Source organism: Ptychodera flava, chromosome 5 (genome assembly GCF_041260155.1).
Source record: "Ptychodera flava strain L36383 chromosome 5, AS_Pfla_20210202, whole genome shotgun sequence".
NCBI lineage: Eukaryota > Metazoa > Hemichordata > Enteropneusta > Ptychoderidae > Ptychodera > Ptychodera flava.
In genome coordinates this window covers 11,514,931-11,537,394 of record NC_091932.1, presented here as the reverse complement: position 1 = coordinate 11,537,394, position 22,464 = coordinate 11,514,931, and the positions used below count along the sequence as shown (strand labels likewise).

The 22,464-nt window shown below is 39.6% G+C and overlaps 1 protein-coding gene across 1 annotated transcript; it reads left to right on the top strand.

Moving 5' to 3' along the window:
* The first annotated feature begins 5,836 nt into the window (after nt 1–5,836).
* On the top strand, nt 5,837–22,464 carry LOC139133011 (D-aspartate oxidase-like). Its single transcript, XM_070699387.1, has 11 exons — nt 5,837–5,938; nt 11,029–11,255; nt 12,045–12,159; nt 12,746–12,831; nt 13,767–13,832; nt 14,283–14,337; nt 14,437–14,538; nt 18,308–18,372; nt 19,723–19,840; nt 21,046–21,144; nt 21,988–22,464. Exons 2-11 carry the CDS (start codon nt 11,065–11,067, stop codon nt 22,120–22,122), a joined length of 1,032 nt encoding a protein of 343 aa, XP_070555488.1. The 5' UTR covers nt 5,837–5,938; nt 11,029–11,064; the 3' UTR covers nt 22,123–22,464.

The window sequence follows — 22,464 nt, the reverse complement described above, 5'->3', positions numbered from 1 at the left end:
ACGTACTCGGTACGCTCTGGACGTCGTCAATAAAAACCGTTAATTTAGAAATCTACCGATTAATTTTTTTCTTGGAAATTGAGGGATATGTGTATAAGTATTTGGAGCACAATATACTTGGTTTCTGACGAAATTAAATTTAAAATGACGTCTGGAACCAGGAAAAGGATAAAATATTTGCCGGTAATATCGCCGGTATAACGTTCGATGTTCAGTTTGAATCTGCATGATTGACATGATATGCAAATTGCAAATGAGTCATAAGCGATACGTTGTTTACTTTTTACGTACGTAGCGTTGATTGTTCAACGCGGGGAAAAAACACCAAATACTTGGAGCGTACCGAAAGATACAAACGCACACACACTGTGTATAATAAATACATGCAAACACATTTGATTAGGTAGTTCTCTTTTTGGAAAATTTGTTGGTCCTGAAAAGGACCGTTTTCATTTATGTTGGCCTACCTGAGCCGTACATTTTACAGACAGGAAGGCCTATACTGTTATTTATGCCCGACATAAAGTACGTCTGGTATGTTCGGGTTGAGACCACGGACAAGTACCAGCACAAATTCTGGCATGATCTCTCACTTTGTCTACACTGTCTGTATATCTTCTGTCTTCTTTTCAAATTTCAAGTTTTACCCTCGAGTCAACGTACTGTTGTAAGCGCAATCATCGCAATGCGATATGCGTAACTATCGCTTACGCTTAGCTGTTTCCAAAAGTGATATACATTTTCTTTCCCGATCTAAAGCCGTGCATGCCTATGTAACACAAAACAAGTAGCCTCCAGAATCCAATGTGCTGACAAAACCGGGATTTTTTTTTGACGCCTGCTATCGCCTTCGGCATATTCGGTCGTCACTGCTGGGTCACTTATGCTGATCAGACGTCGAGTTGACAAACGTCGCCGGCGGCAGCTGAGGTCACCATACTGAACAATTCCAGAAGATGTCCGCGCTCAATCCCCATCACAGCTAGCTCCAATTCATTCCTGGCAAAGAAAATTCCCGAGACTACCTCTAGTGCTCATCAGTGACCGCTATCTTCATAAAGCCAGTTGACATAGTGTGATTAGCAGTCTGACTCTGACTACCACGCGTTTGTAATGAACTAGTATCGCGACTGCGTGGAGAGTGTAGATAGAAGTGCAAGTGCACTCGATTTTGGCGGGATCGTTCAAAGTAGCTAAGGTACCGTTCAGTTTTTACGGCCGGGGGGGGCCGGCAAAATCCAGGGGGGGGTCATCAAAATTTTGGAATCCGCAAAGGGGGGGGGGTCATCGCTTTTTCACTGGTAAGAAAGGGGGGGGGTCACCACATTTTCAAAAACATAATACCAACAATAAAGTTCACTTTATGCCATTGCCATGATCGACCCTCTTTACCGGCGGGCCGCCTTCGGCGGCCCACTACAATAAATATACATTATGTATTACCCATGACCCTCTTAACAGGCAGACGCCTTTGGTGGCCCACTCCAATTAGGTTTACTTCATGCAATGGCCATGATCGACCCTCTTTACCGGCGGGCCGCCTGTGGCGGCCCACTCCAATAAATTGACTTTATGTAATACCCCACGGCAATCTTAATGGCCGTGCGCCTTCGGCGGCCCTGTCCAGTAAAGTCTACTTTATGCAATAGCCATGATCGACCCTCTTTACCGGTGGTACCGGTGGCCCACTAGAATAAAGTTGACTTTACGTAATGGCCCATGACCCTCTTAACCGGAGGGCTGCCTTTGGCGAACCACTCCAATAAAGTTTACTTTATACAATGTCCATGGACATGAGTTGTCTATTGAAATGAAGTTAAAAATTGCCTTACAGTCGTCCTAATTAACAGACGTTTCAATGGATGTGGCTGAGAAGTTTGTGCACTGGCATCTCTGCTACACGAATAAAGTGCGCGGCGTACCGGAGTTCAAATCCAAACCATGCGGGTAAATTTGACGTATGGGTTTTAGTTATTTTTAAGCGGGGGGGGGGGGGGGTCATCAATTTTTTTCGTCTGACAAAGGGGGGGGTTCATCTTTTTTTCACGAAAAATGCAGGGGGGGTCTATATTTTTTTGAACACCGGCGACAAGATTTTGCCGGCCCCCCCCAGCCGTAAAAACTGAACGCTCCCTAAATACTAGAACTCACCATTTTATAAGGAGGGATGGACATTGAAATGAATACTCCGAGAGATCATGCGATCACTTTATTCTGATTTTATTTTAGGTGATTAAATATTAACAGGTTTGATTCAAAAATAAGTATTTTTCAGAAGCTTTTTGAAATAATCATAAGACAACAAATCGACACCACATTTCATTTCGGTCACCATAAAACGTGTAATCGAAGCCGGGGGAATAGTCGTCGGTACCCTCCCATCCGCTACAGCGCCGAGTTCATGAGACAACGAAATTTCGAAAAGGAAACTACAACTACCATCCAAGAACTGTGGAAAACTACGTTTTATAATGGAGACACAGCCCTGCCTCGCTAAACTAAGGTCGAATAAGGAAAGGATTGTTTGTAAGACAAAAGCTCTACAAACTTTGGTAGACGACCCGGCCGTTGAGCATTGTGGTAAATGTCCAACGTCGTCCATTGAAATAACCACACTCGATAAATTTGGACATCTAGTAGGCGAATTTGCTGTTGTTTTAGAACTGTTTTGATTTTTTCCCGTTCTTCCTGAAATGCGGCATTTCTAGGACGGCGTTTGGACAAAACGGTGCTTCATTATCAAGGCAAATACGACTCTGCAATCAAGACTCCCTGCAAGAGTGATGTTGTATGACGAGCCGAGGAAAACTCCGATAATAGATCCCGTGGAAGAAAAACTACTCGTTGGATTTCTGCATCGTTTACCCGTATACAAAGATGCGGATAGCTATTGCCACTGCCATGATATGCATTATGTTGAATCATTCAAAAACGCGCAGAATACAATGACAAACGCTTCGTTTTCGGACGAGAAACGTAATACCATGACGCATGAGATCTAAGGAGTGTCGATCGATCGCCTGGCAACGTCATCACGGTTTGTACAAATCCGAGGCGACGCCGCGCCGAACCTCTGCTCCAGTAAGACTTCGAAAAAGTCTATGTTCAAGAAAACCTATGGGGGAAATGAGTGGATGTATCGTATGGAAAGTAAACCGTAAAATTGGGTGAAAATAGTATACGTAAAGTCACCGTGCAGTCAATGTTTACATTATGTGGCGTGCACGTTCTTATTTTGGAGGTGTTCAACCAGCTGTTTTAATTTGCTACTTTTGTTCACAAAGATACCATATTAGTTATGTTTTGCTCCGCCCATTTTTATCGATTTTTCGGTTTAATTAATCATAGTGTAAAGACCCACAATACAGTTGTTAACAATCGATATCACAGATATGATTTTTATATTATCTTATATCTCGAATTACTTTACGATGCCAAACTTCAGTGAAAGAAAAAATGTGATAAACAGAACAAAAAGTTATAAAATAAAAAAGTTACTTCATTTACTGGCCACGATTATACCCTTCAGATCTCCCCCCCCCCCCCTTCTTGGCCAAAGAATCATAGTATATCTGATGCAGACTAAAATAAAAATGTGTTTCAGAAAGTAACTTTTGACGGATTTTTTTTCTTTTACCTAAGTGCGTCATCTGTTTTTCTCAAGTTTCTTTGGCTGATTATTTTTATTGAAATTTGTGGGGAATTTTTTTTTTCGAAAATTTTCCACTCCCCAATGGTCCACCCCTTGCCGGCTAGTGGCCTCCTACCACAGCCCAGCTGACCGCCATAGGCAAAACCAACCACTGGTTGCAACGCGCAGTTTCTCCACCGAAAACAATCGGTTTTTTTCACCCAAAATCGTGATCGATCTCCTATTTTGAGCACGCTCAACTTGTCTAGATGCACGATGAGCTAAGCTGTGCTTTTGAACTTACACAAAGCCACTTCCATCTCTCTATGCGATGGGACCATATCCGTATCAGACGCCATATAGTAAATCTCGGTCTTTCACTATAAGCCTCCCACGCACGGTGCACCATAGACAAAACTGCTGATTGCAGCGTGCAGTTTCTTTTCCAAAAACAGCCAATTTTTAATTTATAATCGTGATCGATCCTAGTTTTCGAGCACGCTCATCATGTTTAGTACACATGTGCTAAGCTGCGTTTTTAGACTTGTGCAAAGTTCGCATTTCTCTCTGTGTGTGCGAGGGGACCATTTCGCGTCCGCCATTTTGAATCTTGTTCGATAGCCAGTAACACTGCCCTGCTCCACAGAGCTAGGTTTAGAATGGATGTTGAGTTGTGAAATAGGATTTGGCATGGCATGATGTGCTGTCAAATGAAATTCGGAAGAGCATGTTGAGTTGTGAAATAGGATTTGGAATGGCATGATGTGTTGTCAAATGAAATTCGGAAGAGCATGTTGAGTTGTGAAATAGGATTTGGAATGGCATGATGTGTTGTCAAATGAAATTCGGAAGAGCATGTTGAGTTGTGAAATAGGATTTGGAATGGCATGTTGTGTTGTCAAATGAAATTCGGAAGAGCATGTTGAGTTGTGAAATAGGATTTGGAATGGCATGATGTGTTGTCAAATGAAATTCGGAAGAGCATGTTGAGTTGTGAAATAGGATTTGGAATGGCATGATGTGTTGTCAAATGAAATTCGGAAGAGCATGTTGAGTTGTGAAATAGGATTTGGAATGGCATGTTGTGTTGTCAAATGAAATTCGGAAGAGCATGTTGTGTTGTCAAATGAAATTCAGAAGAGCATGTTGAATTGTAAAATAGAATTCGGAATGGCATGTTGTGTTGTGAAATGAAATTCAGAAGAGCATGTTGAATTGTAAAATAGAATTGGGAATGGCATGTTGTGTTGTGAAATAGCATGTTGAATTGTAAAATAGAATTCGGAATGGCATGTTGTGTTGTAAAATCAAAGTAGTAATTTTGGCATGGATTGGACACCATAAGTATTGTGCGAAAGTTGAAGAAACCTGCTACATATAATGATATAACAGATAGCTGATTGTTCTGTGAAACGTACTACTATTAATGAACCTGCAGTTGTAAAACACGTGATCACATTCAGTTCACATCTGGTTTTTACTTAGTAAAACTGTTAGAACACCCCAAGGGGAAGAACACGAGGGGGCTATCGAAAATTTTGGGAAATTAAGGTGTGTAATGGTGCAATCTGCGAGATGTTTCAATTTATTTTACAATCGGTTAAACTATTTGAAAATGACATAGAACACTATATTTTTTATTACATTTTTTGCATGATTAGTGTTTAACTTACAATATTCAACAACCAAACAATGACACTACATTTTGTAAAAACAGTTCTCAGTTTGCCAGAGATTGAAGACCAAAGAATATGCAGGAATGAAAATCTGCGACATTCTTGTGTCATTTGCAAAATCTTACATTTCTGTAAACGATATTAGAGAGATGAGTCAGAGTCAGTATGTTTTAATCCATTCACGGTCTGGTTACGTATTAAAATGGTTATTGACTGAAGTCAATTAAAGTGTATGTTTCTGTGATAATAAAGGATTGACTTCACAACAGTTCGGTTTTGTCCTGGATCCTGTGAAAATTCTGAGAAACTGATGTGTGCGATGGTGCAATCTGAGAGATGTTTCAATTTATTCTTTCTCTCAAAAATTTAAGCAACCCCCCTGTAGCTTTCATTTTTGAGTGACTCCCTCGGTTCCTCCCCCTACTCTGCCTACTCCTTTACTTGCTCGGTTGCACGTGACGGCAGGCCTCCGTGACAATACCGGGTCAGACACGATGTCAACATAGTGAGATGTGACGATACGTCAAACAGGGTCACCAGCTGTTTGTGGAGAGGGTCACGGGTACGCGTACGTGGTCTCGACGATCAACATGTTGGAGTGATTCAATGGTGTAAATTCTCACTAGGTGACGTAAGTTATTCCGTTCCATACAGCATTATTATCGATGTTTGGAGCTTTTCACAATATTCTGCCGTGAATGAAATAGTCCTGAGCTGAAACGTTTGCCAGACATGTTCAGAAATAGCCCTACGAGTATGGCAAGAGAGTCCTGCTTTGGCTACGCCGCCTCCCGCGTAGCCAAACAGGCCAAAGCCGGACACGCTGACCATACTCGTAGGGCTAGTTCAGAAATAGCTCTGCATGGCAGAGTTGTATGTTACCGGCTCCACCTCCCACCACAGCGTAGACAGTAACACTGAAGCCCTGCCATGTTCAGAAACACATCATCCAGCTTGAACAGTGGACGTAAATACAATACTATTACACGATCTACACTTCCAAAAGGTCACGGGGTCAACCGTTCCATCGCGGAATGAAAATCGCCACTTGCGGATTGTCAGTTGTGTCAATATGAATGTTTTGTTTCGTATGATCACGGTCCCTCTATAGAGAGACCGTGGTATAATGAGTTGAAGTTCAATGTGCGGAATGCCACTTTTTATCGACTGCTAAAGGTGGAAATTGATTGCCTTGGGCGACCTTTCATGTAACCTTTGTCCACTGATTGAAACATATGTTCTCGTCAACATGTTTTGTATCGTATGTTTCTGTTATGTAGATTGCATTTTCCTCTGTTGTTTGTTCTGAGTCGTCTGTTGTAACCGTATACTGGCTGACCACAGTCGCCTGTTTTCTCCAATTTCTTTCTTCGCCTACGCGTCCCATAGACGTGTGTATACATACGCGAAAGATGAACTTGCCTTCGCCGCGTATCGAACTACAAACGACTGTAGGAATACATCATACAACACAATTTCATTCAGTGAAGATGAATTTGAGGCGACTGATGAAGAACGCATGGCAAACTTTCGAAACAGATCATTAAAGGATCGCAGTGTTATACAATCTCTCGTCTGTGGAGTAGAGACTGCACTGACACGCAGTGGTTAGGGAGCGTTCAGTTTTACGGCCTGGGGGGGGGGGCGGCAAAATCTTGTCGCCGGTGTTCAAAAAAATATAGACCCCCCCCCTGCATTTTTTGTGAAAAAAAGATGACCCCTTTGTCAGACGAAAAAAATTGATGACCCCCGCCCCCCTGAAAAATAACCAAAACCCATATGTCAAATTTACCCGCATGATTTGGATTTGAACTCCAGTACGCGGCGCACTTTATATGTGTAGCAGAGATGCCAGTGCACAAACTTCTCAGCCACATCCATTGAAACGTCTGTTAATTAGGACGACTGTAAGGCAATTTTTAACTTCATTTCCATAGACAACTCATGTCCATGGACATTGTATAAAGTAAACTTTATTGGAGTGGTTCGCCAAAGGCAGCCCTCCGGTTAAGAGGGTCATGGGCCATTACGTAAAGTCAACTTTATTCTAGTGGGCCACCAAAGGTGGCCCGCCGGTAAAGAGGGTCGATCATGGCCATGGCATAAAGTGAACTTTATTGTTGGTATTATGTTTTTGAAAATGTGGTGACCCCCCCTTTCCTACCAGTGAAAAAGCGATGACCCCCCCTTTGAGGATTCCAAAATTACGATGACCCCCCCTGGATTTTGCCGGCCCCCGGCCGTAAAAACTGAACGGTCCCTTAATCAATTCTATACACTAACAGCCAAACGTAAAATACTCACAAAATACCATAAACGCAAACAACCAAGATATGAACGATGTATGGAGTTACGTTACCTTATTACATAGATAAAATTTAGGCCTAGGGGCTAATTATTGCACAGCTTACAGTGTACTTGCATAAAGTAGACTTTACTGGACAGGGCCGCTGAAGGCAACATATCTACGCATTGACAATGTAGATTTGTTACATTTATGGTTGATAAGTATTACATTTAATGGTGATTTTTAAACCACATTTATGGTTACAATTTATTACAATCAAAGTTGGTGTTTTTATTACATTTATAGTAGATTTTTGTTACATTTATGAGCGATATTACATTTATGAATGCATTCTATCGCAATTATGGCTGAAGAGACATTCATGGAGATTATTACAATATGGAACTTACACGACTTTTACAGCCTGTAACAGGTCACAGCTAGTTAAATTGTTATGCTATGTATTCGGCCAAGGTCACTCCACCAAACCGTTATTTGCCATGGTATACTACGGTTAGATTACCTGACTTTGCCGGGTTCAGGCTACCACCACAATATTGACTCTGTAATGAAGTGTAGGCCTACTCATCACGGGCAGCCCAAAACCAATCGCTTCTTGGCGAGCAGGCAGACTTTTATCGCAGCAGTGGGGAAAGGATGACCGCGCTTTTCCATTCTTAAAGGGCTGAGGAATGTTATGCTTTTTCTCAGCGAGCAACTTTTGAAAAAAATCCTACAGGCGTAGGACCTACTAATTGTTTACGGAGGGGGGGGGCACGCTGAGGGCATGACCGTTTGGCGTAGAGGGCAGTGTGAAATTTTGTAATAGGGTAAAAAATAGGAGCTTTTTGTGATGAGGAGAGAGCCCAATTAAATCATATGATAAAGTTCGTGGTAGGGACTTAAGGTCGAACCTAGTGGACGGGAGGGAAATCTAGTTGTAGGGAGAGACAGTTGCCGAAACTACTGTCGAAATGCCTTGAAACGGTGTAATCTAACGCCTCTGGTGACAATTTCTCGAAATCAACTGATGTTTGCCGCCCAAATGGTTCGATTTAGAAATCAAATAATCCATTACTGTAACTGCTTCACGTTAAACTTTTCAGCATGCATTGTCCCCTCTTAGGCATAGGAACAAGGTGCACTCGAAAACTGACAGCAATTTTCTACAGACGTGTCTACATTTGCATTTATCCTGACACGATGGTATGCGACATAAACACTGGCACTTTACGAGTGTCAGTTTGCTGGTACGGCCCCAGGACGAAGTCATACATCTTTCATTATCGACCTTATTTTCGTTGATCGGATGCATCATCTAATTGGTCGTCAATGAAAGATTCTATTCACAACTGTTTGTTGCGATGTGGAATATTGTAACTGTGAAACCAGGCAACTATTCAATAATGCAACCTGTAGCGTGCCAACGTGCGGTAGCTAGCCGTAAAGCATTCGACTTTATATAAGTGCGAATGGCAACTTTAAATTTTCTCAAAGGCTTTCGCTAAAGGAACCCTCGGTGTGCCTGAGTATGAATTTGGACAGCCGCCAACTCAAAATGAACCCCATGTCCTGACACGGCAAAGTTTCCCATGGTAATTTTGTTCAAATATGACCTTATTATCTGACATTATCTCAGAAAATCAGCGCCAACAGCATGCGCCATGGGGACAGATATTCGGACTCTCAAACTTTTACAATTCTTTTCTGATCTACCACTTGTGGGGGTTCATTTTAAAGCTCTTTGTGTAAGAAAACTTTTCACCGTCTTATGTTTTCGAAAATCGAAAATGTTATTCTTCTCCATAGAGTTAACAGAGGGGTGGCGGCCATTTTTAATTTTAAATCTTGGGTTATTTGTTTCTCTAGCACCAAATTTGCATGGTGACCCCCGATTTTTATTCTTGATCTTGAAAAAGAACGGTTAAAAGTTCCTTTGAGGACAATTTCAGCAAAAGTGTAAGTCTTACGCTTTCGAGGCGCATACTGCCTCAATGCCACGTGGAACCCGAAATACGTAGAATGCGACATAGACGAGGCGGGCTTTAAACATAGACCCTATAAAAGAGGGTGTATGCTTTAAAGAGCAAGAAACCTCAGTTGGAAGATGGGAAACCATTCAGCAACTATGCACACATTTTATACAAAATGCCAGTGTGAATATTTTCTCTAAACATTGCATGGAACCGAAAATAACACTAAATAAGTAACACACAAACGGTTTAAAGACAAGTTAAAAGGCTGTAAGTTTGAACATGTCCGTGCAGGTCTTAATAATAATAATTATTATTATTATTATTTCTTTAAAAACGCCTTCCATGTAAAAGAAATCTTAAGACGCACTACATTTCAGTTATAAAAACAGAGTAAAGGAAAATAATTAAAAATTACATTTGGCTCTCTTTAAAAAGGTAAGTTTTCAAATAAGATCTGATACTCAACTAATCAGGTAAGCCATCATCAGAACCTAACTGACGTGCAAATTAAGCGGAACTAAGAGGGAAAATCTTCCTCCTCCACACATATCCCTTAGAGAAACCCGCCGAGGATTCTTCATCTCGGCGTGCAAGGAATACACTACGGGAATGACGATGGAAGACAATCTCTATAAAAAAAGTTGGTTTCCGCAACAACACTCTGTCCCATATGTACAAAATTCCAGGCGGTTTCTCATATGATTTCCAATTAAGACTGTATAACATTTCATTTGTCTGTAAACATAGGTACTAGTAAAATGCTTTTGTACTGTAGATCGTTTCTTTTAATTAAAAAATTCATATTATAAATAGCTGATGGATGTCTTCCCAGGGAAGTACTATTCTTAAACAATGCTAGATGTAGAGAGTGTCAACATAAGATTACTTCAAATAGTTATGTCGTCAACTCAGAATATCAAAGTTTATGCCTGTCTGTATATGTGTGTTTGTGGAGAGAGAGAGAGAGAGAGAGAGAGAGAGAGAGAGAGAGAGAGAGAGAGAGAGAGAGAGAGAGAGAGAGAGAGGGGAGAGAGGGAGAGAGGGAGGGAGGGAGGGAGAGGGAGAGAGAGAGGCAGAAAGACAGAGGACGATATAGTCACAGTTCTGGAAATCAAATAATGATGATCTGGAAGCACGTAAAATGTCATTTTAATGCTAATCCCTATTTGAGACTATTAGTGGGTAAAAATGTGGGAAAAACTCATAGTTAATAATGTCATAGTTAATATTTGGGTTGTAATATCATATTCTTTGCATGGAAACAAGATGTCTCTTTTTAAGCGCAGGGCTAATCTCAACATTTAAATTTAATGTCGTCTCTGTGAATGCACTCTCCGTGGACTGACTAATAACCCGTGTGTTCTAGAGATGATGAATCTCTCTCTCTCTCTCTCTCTCTCTCTCTCTCTCTCTCTCTCTCTCTCTCTCTCTCTCTCTCTCTCTCTCTCTCTCTCATAGTATAACAGACAATAAAACCTCTTTAAGAGAAGGAACATGCCGCGCGACGTGTGTGTAGTTGGAGCAGGAGTGGTGGGACTTGCGTCGGCTGTTAACATCCTTGAGAATATTCCTGATGTAAGGGTAACCATAATCGCAGACAAGTTTTCACCAAATACAACCGCTGATGGCGCTGCAGGAGTTTGGCTGCCATATTCTCTTGGAAACACTCCTGAAAATCTACAAAGGTATGACTGTGTTACATGTGGTTGGAAGTAAGCTGTGTAATAAGGCCTCATCTGATAGATCTTATAGATCTGTTCTATACTAAAACGTCATTGTAGTAAACTTATCAATGAAAGCCCCATTATAGCTGTAACTTTGATGTAGTTTTCATTCTACCTTAAAAACGTTAAACTGCAAAAGATTTGTGATCTACCACCATTGGCTGTGAGTATGACTGTTTTCGCTGCCGTCATGTCAGATTGCAATATATTACAAAAAATTGATATTGGTGAGGAAATCTGAGCGTACCAACAGAAGATAGTGGGATTGTGATTGACAATATCAATTTTTACCAGACTTCGAGTACCGTCACCTATGTCCGGACATAACGACATTTTTCAAACTTTTAAATTGGCATGACAACAGCGTGCATCGTTTGTTTGTGTGTGCATTACTCTATAGCAATTTCAAATGTATTTAACATATACACTTTATTGATAGCATTTCTTTCATTTGTTGATTGCGCTGAGCCTTAAACAAAGCTTGATCTGAGCGTAAATTTTCGTCTTCCACGAAACTGTAACGAGACTTTGAAAATCGCATGGTTGAAACTCGGAATTCTTTCGCACAATTTATATACGAATAAAAATACTGAAACAAAACGTACAGCAGGAAGCCGGACGCAGCATCAATCCTTGATTTTTCTTTGGAGAACGGAGCAAAATAAAGAACGAGATCAAAACATTGTACAGGTCTGTCGAAAATGTTGTCACATCTAGTACTTGATGTAACAATATTTCGTTTTTTTCAAGACGCTGGGGAGAGACAACATTTCATCATCTTGAGACGCTGTTGAAGACAGAAGAATCCTCTACAGCTGGAGTTACTGCGCTGCCCATGTTTCGAATATCCGATGACCCAATAAAGGTAGCATTACCTAAAATATATCAGTTTTGCTTGTAGAAAAGAGACATACTCATTGATCGTTATCAAGGCAGTTAGCCCTGTGAACAATACGGTACAAAATGAAACTTACATTTTAGTTAAGTAAAGGTACATCTTAATAAAACTGATGATGATGATGATGATGATGATGATGATGATGATGATGATGATGATGATGATTATGATGATGGTGGTGGTGGTGGTAGTGGTGGTAGTGGTAGTAGTGATGGTGATGCTGATGATGATAACGACACTGATGATCTTCTCTTCGGACCGTTTTGACAGTTTGACCTATAAAAAGCTTATAACAAAAATATCGTGTTCGAACAAAGCTGCATTGATATCAAAACTATTAAACTAAATTTGCCAGCACTATACATGTTGATATTTAGTTACTTTTATCCATGTCTTACGCTGTCATCTTTCAATCGCAGCTCAAATTCTGAAAATACTGTCGTCGACCATTGCACCTTGAGTAACTAAATGTTTTCACACATGAATGGGCATTAATTGAAAAGATAAAATTTTTAGCCAGCCCCTGACGTTGTCGATTGCTTCATCTATATAGGAGGAATACTGGTCGAAGACTGTTTACGGTTACAAACAAGTCCCGACAGGGGAACTCGTAAAGTTATTTCCACACGCACATACAAAGTAAGAGGTTTAACATACCTTACTTCTAGCAGAATGTGCTTATATACAGAATGTATTGGGCGTGTTTTAATGATGCTAGTAAAATTCCACAAAAATCTCAAACCCCTTATTGATAATAATTAAACAGTATGATTAAAGTTTGAGTTTGAAAGGCATTCGAATTCGGTCACCTGTAATTGCAAATCATCGTTGAGCCACCCGAGAAAGTAATATCACAACAGCCATGTGATGTCTCTGATATTCTATGATAAAACATGGCTAACGTTCCCCTGCCAACAGACATGGTTATTTATTCAAATACACGGTGACAAGGCAGCTGTAATTAGGATGTCTGGGTTTTCCGATTTGCGGAACAGATCTCGCTCAAGCCTTTTGCTACAATCATGGTGGGAGAGAACAGGGAAGTGAAAAACAAACTGTTTTGTCATCTTGACGAGGCACTGGCAAGACTGCAGTTCAGTTGACACAAACAACAAGCTACATCAATCGCCACTAACACAATGAGATTGTATAACCTTGAATTAAAAACCGTTTGGTAATATCACTAGAACGCTTTGGATACAGCTTTTTTCCTAATGATAATATTCACTAGTAAACATGAATGTAATCGAGCACCCTAGGTATTTAATCATATCTCAGATCATATTCAAAGTTCGTATTTTTATTCTGAACCCACATATCCCTGGAACTCTAAATGACGAGTTTCACCACACCCGTCGTGATGATAAAGTGATACTTCTCCAAGAAGCTTCTCCTTGACGTGTGACGGAGTGTTTTATCTGAGAGTACTTTCTGTGACTTAAGCGATCCTTTTCAGTCTTATCTAAAGTCGCCGCAACGATACTTTTTAATGCGATAACAGAATACGAAATCACTGTGTGAATGGTCAAAACTTGGATCTATATTCATATTGTGGTTATTTTTTTTTCATTCAGATATGGCGAATTCTACATCACACTTCTTTGTGAATGCAGAATGTACCTACCTTGGCTCATGAGAAGGTAATATCGCAATTCATGTTTTGTTCTAGAAAATGCTAAAATGATAATAAATATACTAATATGCTTCTCGTAAAAGCAATCAAATTAAAAATTTAAATTTCATCTTTAAAAAATGGTATGGCGATTTGGAAGACTCCAGTTGAGCAAATAATTGGAAGACCAAGTAACCTTATACATATAAGTTAAGTAATATAATACTTTCGATATCCAACAGCACCCTAATTCCACCCACTTATCTTAAACCCTTCCGATTTTATTCTTTCTTCATTCTGCCGTACATGAACTAACTATAGAAGGTTTAAATCGCACATTATTCTACGCACGTTTTTGATTGTTTGGAAGAAATACGATTGTCGACAATGTAGTGTTACTACACTGCTGGAGAGCATAATATCCCAGTGGTGAATACCGTAGCTCATCTAAAGCTAAAATTTTCCTCAACTTTTACAGATTCAAGGAAGGTGGAGGAAAACTGATCAATAAGAGAATTTTGGATCTTCAAGAGGTGAATTATAAAATATATATTCTCTCTAATTAATATGCGACATTCAAAGTTATTTTACCATATATGCGTCGTAATATTTTGTAATTTTATTTTACGCAGCTGACAGGCCGTTATGATGTCATCGTAAACTGTACTGGACTAGATGCGAGGTCATTGGTCGCTGACTACAGCGTACAGCCAATCAGAGGACAACTTAGGCGGGTCCGTGCTCAGAATTATTTTCCGTGACGAAGATTTTAACAAATTTAAAATTTCAATAAGTCAAAATCGCTGGCTTTAGGTCGTTTTTTGTCATTTGTACGGTGGCCCAAAACTACCTGTTCTCCGCATTCAAAGTCTGCGTCGCAATCAAATGTTTTTCTCTCACATATGTCTCTGCATTCAAAGTCTGCGTCGCAATCAAATGTTTTCTCTCACATATGTCTCTGCATTCAAAGTCTGCGTCGCAATCAATTGTTTTTCTCTCACATATGTCTCCGCATTCAAAGTCTGCGACGCAATCAAATGTTTTTCTCTCACATAAGCTTATGTCTCCGCATTCAAAGTCTGCGTCGCAATCAATTGTTTTTCTCTCACATATGTCTCCGCATTCAAAGTCCGCGTCGCAATCAAATGTTTTTCTCTCACATATGTCTCCGCATTCAAAGTCTGCGTCGCAATCAAATGTTTTTCTCTCACATATGTCTCCGCATTCAAAGTCTGCGTCGCAATCAAATGTTTTTCTCTCACATATGTCTCCGCATTCAAAGTCTGCGTCGCAATCAAATGTTTTTCTCTCACATAAGCTTATGTCTCCGCATTCAAAGTCTGCGTCGCAATCAAATGTTTTTCTCTCACATATGTCTCCGCATTCAAAGTCTGCGTGGCAATCAAATGTTTTTCTCTCACATATGTCTCCGCATTCCAAGTCTGCGTCGCATTCAATTGTTTTTCTCTCACATATGTCTCCGAGGTATGCCTCAGTGTACGTTATTCCGCGAAGCATAATTTCTATCGAACAGCGCTCTCAGACGGTCGCTATTGACAACGACGAACATTGTATCAAGTTATTTTCAATAGATTATCGATCGAAAATTTGTTTGGACGGGCCGGGCGCTGTGTTGAGGTCACGTCATAAACATTTCCACAATAACCCATATATTGACTTATACACTTAAATATCAACATTGAAGGTATCCGTTGGTTTCCTGTACTGAAATTAAATCGACGACAATTTTTTTAGTTTTGGTGATACTTTTACGTACGTTTCGGCACATTTTGGCGCACCTCGGCGTAGTTTGGCGCCATTGTGAACGGGGGACTACACGCGAGTGAGCGAGACAACAATGTATCAATTTCGGACAAAAGGATATCGATCGATAACGTTCACTGCACGATTACAGTGGAGACTCTACGCCCGTTCGCCTCTGTTCTGTGTTATTCTTGCAGTTTACTGGGATTTTCATAGTTAATATTCGCCAAAATTTGGTATAAATTACAACAACCTGACTGGTATTTGGTCTGTATAATTTAAGAGACGCTAACCGATTAAAATGGGTCAATATTAGACCCTGATTCTGCATATGCAAACGCTGTAAGATCGCCATTTTATTGAGGGCAGGAGCAAAAATTCAGCGATCGGAAAAATAAAATGCAACTAAAACAAGTTTCGTCGAGAAATTCAAAAAACTAAAACGACAGCAATTTTGTATATATATCAAGGAAACACCGTGCCACTTTTCACTATAATTGGTTCAGAATTGAGAAATTTGAACGAGCGATAGTTGTACGGTCTGTTCAGTACATTAAACGCAATTGTTTTCTATGGGAAATCGAGCAGAGTAGACACATCGTAAAATGAAAAATACATCTGAAAAAACCGTTGGTTTAACTTTTTCATTTCGCTGTTATTTTTTATAATATTGGTATGACACATATCATGAAGGGTAACTAAAACTCTATGGTTTTATTTTTTTAGTTTCCCTCTTTTTTATGAAATGACGAGTTGAAGATCGTTTTGCTGTTGACTGTGTTTTTACTTGATTTTGCATATGTCTCTTATCGCTTACGTATTTTTGGAATTCCCTTGTGAAATTCTTCCCAAAATAATATAATTGTAAGGGCAGCATATACGGGAAATAGGACCTGTTGCGCTTTCATTAATATTTAGATGTGCAGCAAGGAAATACGGCGAAATTTTCAACATGACGCGGGAGGTGAAATTGACTCTCCGAACGCGCACTCCACGTATGTGTGGCAAAAATTCGGGACGCTATATACCGTACAAAATGGGGCGCCTTTGGGCCGTAGTGCACTCGCGTCTCTTAAATTATACAGACCAAATACCAGTCAGGTTGTTGTAATTTATACCAGTAAACTGCAAGAATAACACAGAACAGAGGCAAACGGGCGTAGAGTCTCCACTGTAATCGTGCAGTGAACGTTATCGATCGATATCCTTTTGTCCGAAATTGATACATTGTTGTCTCGCTCACTCGCGTGCAGTCCCCCGTTCACAATGGCGCCAAACTACGCCGAGGTGCGCCAAAATGTGCCGAAACGTACGTAAAAGTATCACCAAAACTAAAAAAATTGTCGTCGATTTAATTTCAGTACAGGAAACCAACGGATACCTTCAATGTTGATATTTAAGTGTATAAGTCAATATATGGGTTATTGTGGAAATGTTTATGACGTGACCTCAACACACGGGCGCCCGGCACAAGCGGCGTCCAAACAAATTTTCGATCGATAATCTATTGAAAATAACTTGATACAATGTTCGTCATTGTCAATAGCGACCGTCTGAGAGCGCTGTTCGATAGAAATTATGCTTCGCGGAATAACGTACACTGAGGCATACCTCGGAGACATATGTGAGAGAAAAACAATTGAATGCGACGCAGACTTGGAATGCGGAGACATATGTGAGAGAAAAACATTTGATTGCCACGCAGACTTTGAATGCGGAGACATATGTGAGAGAAAAACATTTGATTGCGACGCAGACTTTGAATGCGGTGATATAAGCTTATGTGAGAGAAAAACATTTGATTGCGACGCAGACTTTGAATGCGGAGACATGCATGAGAGAAAAACATTTGATTGCGACGCAGACTTTGAATGCAGAGACATATGTGAGAGAAAAACATTTGATTGCGACGCAGACTTTGAATGCAGAGACATATGTGAGAGAAAAACATTTGATTGCGACGCAGACTTTGAATGCGGAGAACATTTGATTGCGACGCAGACTTGAATGCGGAGACATATGTGAGAGAAAAACAATTGATTGCGACGCAGACTTTGAATGCAGAGACATATGTGAGAGAAAAACATTTGATTGCGACGCAGACTTTGAATGCAGAGACATATGTGAGAGAAAACATTTGATTGCGACGCAGACTTTGAATGCGGAGAACAGGTAGTTTTGGGCACCGTACATTTGTCTATTGCTCGACAAGCCAATAATGTTGGCCCAGACTCAACCTCATTATCACACGGACAGACGTTCTGGACTTAAAAGGTCCAGTCGTGTGAGGGCACTGTGGTTAAATCCTAGACCGGGGGCTAACTCACACGACAGAATCGTTCAGTCTATGTAACGTGGCAACATATTTCATATTTCTATTTCTAACATCTTGACCAACAACTGCTTTAGCACAAACTGCAAATTCATGGTAGAGTACACCAAGCTTTTTACTTGAGAGTTATATCTTGTGTGATCATTATTATTGATATTTTAGCTCATGGTAGACCATCATCAGAGTAATAAGCTTAACTTTATTCATTCAAATCACACAAACATTGATAAAAGTCACAGGTGAAGGCAATACGGAGAAAGCGTACAATATAGTCTATCTACAGTTCGGATATATCTTATGAATAAACGAAAGGAGTTACATGAATTCCTGATTTTATTTTGATATTATTTTTTTATATTATTTTCAACGTTTTATTTTTTTACCTTTTATTACTGTCGATCAAGCAGGTTACGGCACCTTGGATCAAACACGCCGTTTATGATTTTACAAGTGAATGCTACGCCATACCATGGTAAGTTTAAAATATTCAAAGTATAAAAAACAACCAATCATTGTTTAGACGACTTTTTGTCCATTTCATTAAAATTAGACTGGGGACAATTTTGGCGAATATGTAAGAAAAGCCGTACCTCTAAGATAGAATTGGCAATGGTGTACTGCGGCATCGACTTGGATATCACTTGGCCCACGCAAATTGGTATATATCAAAATACGATAAACGACAGTAGAAGTGAGCAATCATTGTTAGCGGTTTTTGCGTGGCGAAACGAAAGATAGTAGTAGATTGGTTTAGAACGAGGCATCAAATTACAGTAATTTTCTATTCAAAATATAGATTAAAATTTGTCCCCATAACATTTTTCAAGCCCTCTTCACATTTCAGTCCCCCGAAGAGGTGTTTGTTAACGCAGCCTTGTTTAAAAAACATCAGATCGATCTGAATGAGTTCAAAGAATGTAAGGGGCAACATCAAAAGTTCAATATAATAAATCTAACTTAATTGCTTAAGTTTGGCCTCAGACCCCCCCCCCCACCCCCCCTTCTAACTTAACTGACCTAAAATTGAAAAACATTGCGGACTCGTGCCCTGTACTAATTCTTTCAACGACGTACCAATGTACCATTGAATTAAATAAAAATTGAAAACCATTATAAAGTAACAAAAATATGGGTGACTGGATTGGTTTTAGCGTACAAAAAAGCAGCCTTGAAATCGTAAAATTGCCAAAAAGACGTTAAATCGTTTTTGACTGCACAGAAATTAATTTGGCCAAAAACCACCCCCCCCCCCAAACTTAAGCAATTAAGTTTTTTTTCAAACATCGATCTTTTGACGTTGCCCCTAATTCGGGTGTAAGTAACAACGTTTTCTTTGCATATATTTCCAAAGCTACAATCCTCGACCTCACTTTTTCTTATTAATTCTCGTTGACATTAATATGGACTGCTTACTAAGTGTTATTTTTTTTTTTTTTTGAAAGTTTTTAACCAGTTCATGAATTTGTTTTAAGACAAAGCTGAAAAGCAGCTTGCGCATTCACGATATTTATCTCAATAAATTACGTAACTGCACATCAAGACCATAAAGGAATTCGACTAACCTAAGACCCACGGCAGAAAAAAAGACATTTTTTGCTTATGATAATTCGTGTTCGAAGTCTGCAAAAGAAGTAACAAAAGGGCGGACAAGTAATGTTAGGGTATTCTTTTGGGAATTCTGAAGCTTGTCAAGATTTTAAAGAGTTATTTCCTTTTTTGTAACAATACAATTACCATATCAATAAGAGTAATACTCAATAATATCGTGCATTTTCTTCGGAGCATCTGACAAGTTTTTGTTGTCACCTGTTATTGCACGTAGTGCCAATAATACTGTACTTGGAGGTACTACCCAGCATGGGAACTGGAACAAGAAACCAAATGAAGTTGACAGCGAAAAAATCCTAAAAGGTGCTCGTGCCATTTATCCAAGTCTAAAGGTATAGCATTGTGCCTGATAGTCATCGTGTCAATGTAAAAACCTAATTATATCATACCAGTATATTGATGGCGCAAATACAGCGATCTGATTGGTCGAGACGCGAAAAGAACCGTGGTATATTGGCGATATACCACGGCTGGCATACGAGCGAGCTCTCAACTTGAGCAAAATCTGTTTTTGACGTTCCACGCCAGAATTTCAGTATACTGTTTATGATATAATATCAATAAAGCACTTTCAGCGACGGTATACGACGAGATTTTGACCAGTTCACTTCATATATGCACGAGCGATAGCGAGTGCATCTCTCTCTCTCTCTCTCTCTCTCTCTCTCTCTCTCTCTCTCTGAAATATATGTGATATAATGCATTTACAGGTGTTATACTTTAAAGGTACTTTATTCTAAGTTTTTGGACACATTCAAATCTGTTCGATACTAAATATAGCCTCTGCAGGTGTGTGGCATTGCTTGTCGCTGACAGAAATTCAATGCAATCGTAATGAAAAACATGTCATTTGAATAGAAATGTGTTCCATGGTCATAAGTCGAAAAATTGAAATCATTTCAAATGTATTGTGTCAAACATGACAAGCGGAGTCATAGTTACTAAAAATCGAACTGGCATCCTTAAACATCAATTATATCATACAAGTATATTGCTGGCGCAAATAAAGTGATCTTTTATCGGTCGAGATGTGAAAATAACCGTGCTATGTTCGCGATATATCAAATCTCTTTTTTGACATTTTAACATACTGTTATGAGAGCACTAATCCATTTCAGTAACGAGTAAACCACTTGGTTTTGACCAGATCACGACATGTGTGCACTCGCTATCGCTGGGATCGTGCATATAGCCTATGTCGTGAACTATAGTCAAAATCTCGTGGTATAAACCGTCGCTCGATGTGATTAATTACTTAAATCAAACATTGAAAACAGAGCAAAAACTGATAAATTATCGATGTCACATTACGCTCGTAGGTAAACGTATGTTGACCCATTTACATAATGTGGAAGCGATTGGGAGTACCCCGTTTTACGTCGCATTCCTGCCTAAGAAGAACCACGTTTCTCGTTTATGTTATATCGCAGAGCGAGAACAACCACGAAATTGAATGTTCATCTTTGCATATAATATACCTTCAGTCACATTCCATACCCTGTCCAACATGACAACACTTTATATTTTGTTTCATCAGCATGCAACTCTTCAGCATGATTGGGCTGGATTAAGACCAGGAAGGCCTCGTGTACGACTAGAATCAGAAATCAGAAAAGTAGGTGGCAAAGAGGCAAAGGTGAGTCCGCTACAAGATGACTGGTACCTTAAATTACGCTGATCAACTCTCTCTCTCTCTCTCTCTCTCTCTCTCTCTCTCTCTCTCTCTCTCTCTCTCTCTCATAAACTATAAAAGACAGTATCGTCTGCATGGCATTGGCTGCTGCCGACAGGAATTTGGAGAAATTTTGTTCGCTACGGTTATTATTGCAGCTTATGGATAGAACCTCGAAAATATACTAATTTTTGGTGTCCATCACAACACCGGCGTTAACAAAGTCACTTCCATTCTTTACCCGGAATTTCAAAACATTAAACGAAAACGTTCGGAGATAGACTTATTTATGCATAGTAAAATCGACTTGTGACTTGAGATAGAATCAGTTCTACACGAAGTTTTCAGATGCGAAAGCATCGATACATCCTTGAAATAACTGTCATAAGAATGGGTGATTTGATTCAAAGCAGTTCGTTATGCAGTTTGTAGGGTATATGATTCACAGTTATTCGTCTTAGGGAAGGATATGGTTCATCTTATTCAGCCACGATAATAATTGATATTCGAAAATTCTTACAATTTTCATAGTTTTCCAGCCCTACCGTGAAACAAACAGCACGAGTTATGCTCACTTTAGGCCAATGACTATTGTCCATGGATAATTAATTCATCACGTATGATGATTGCTGATCATAAGTTAATTAGCTTACTCAATCAAATGGCAATCGATGCGCTTTGCATAAATGCATATATTTATTATGAAAATTTAGGCTTAAATGTTTCATATAGCATATATATATTAACTTGGCCAGTTAATAGTCTTGGATTTAACTGAGAGATATCTTGTTTGTTCCTGCCATCCAGATTGTTCATAATTACGGCCATGGTGGCGCTGGAGTCACACTTCACTGGGGATGTGCACAAGATACAACAGCGCTTGTGGCAGAGTTACTTGGGGAGAAAGTAAACTTCAGGAAACAGCCGCCGTCAAAGTTATAAAATTTGAACAAGTCTTGCAATAAAAAACCGGAATACAGAGTTTTAACGATGGTAAAAGCTGATTACTTAATTATATCACCGGACTGCAATAATTTATGACGGTCACCTATCCTGTGGATGAAATCCAGAGAAATGCATACTGACCAGTTTTAGACACATTTTCTTGAAAATCTTTGCGATAAATCAAAAGTAGAAGATATTTTATATAATAACTGAATTAATAAATAATGCAAACAAAACCAAGTTCATTAATGACAAACAAAAATTTAGTGGCACGGTTCTGTATTGATTTTATGTGTATTTTGAACAAGTATGTAGCAAATAAACATACATAATGCAGAC

Excerpts from the sequence above, each read along its gene's own strand:
- LOC139133011 (XM_070699387.1), top strand. The coding sequence starts at position 11,065 with ATGCCGCGCGACGTGTGTGTAGTTGGAGCAGGAGTGGTGGGACTTGCG. Across the intron at positions 13,833-14,282 it reads CTACCTTGGCTCATGAGAAG|ATTCAAGGAAGGTGGAGGAA; the intron begins GTAATATCGCAA and ends CAACTTTTACAG. Across the intron at positions 19,841-21,045 it reads CCATTTATCCAAGTCTAAAG|CATGCAACTCTTCAGCATGA; the intron begins GTATAGCATTGT and ends TTGTTTCATCAG.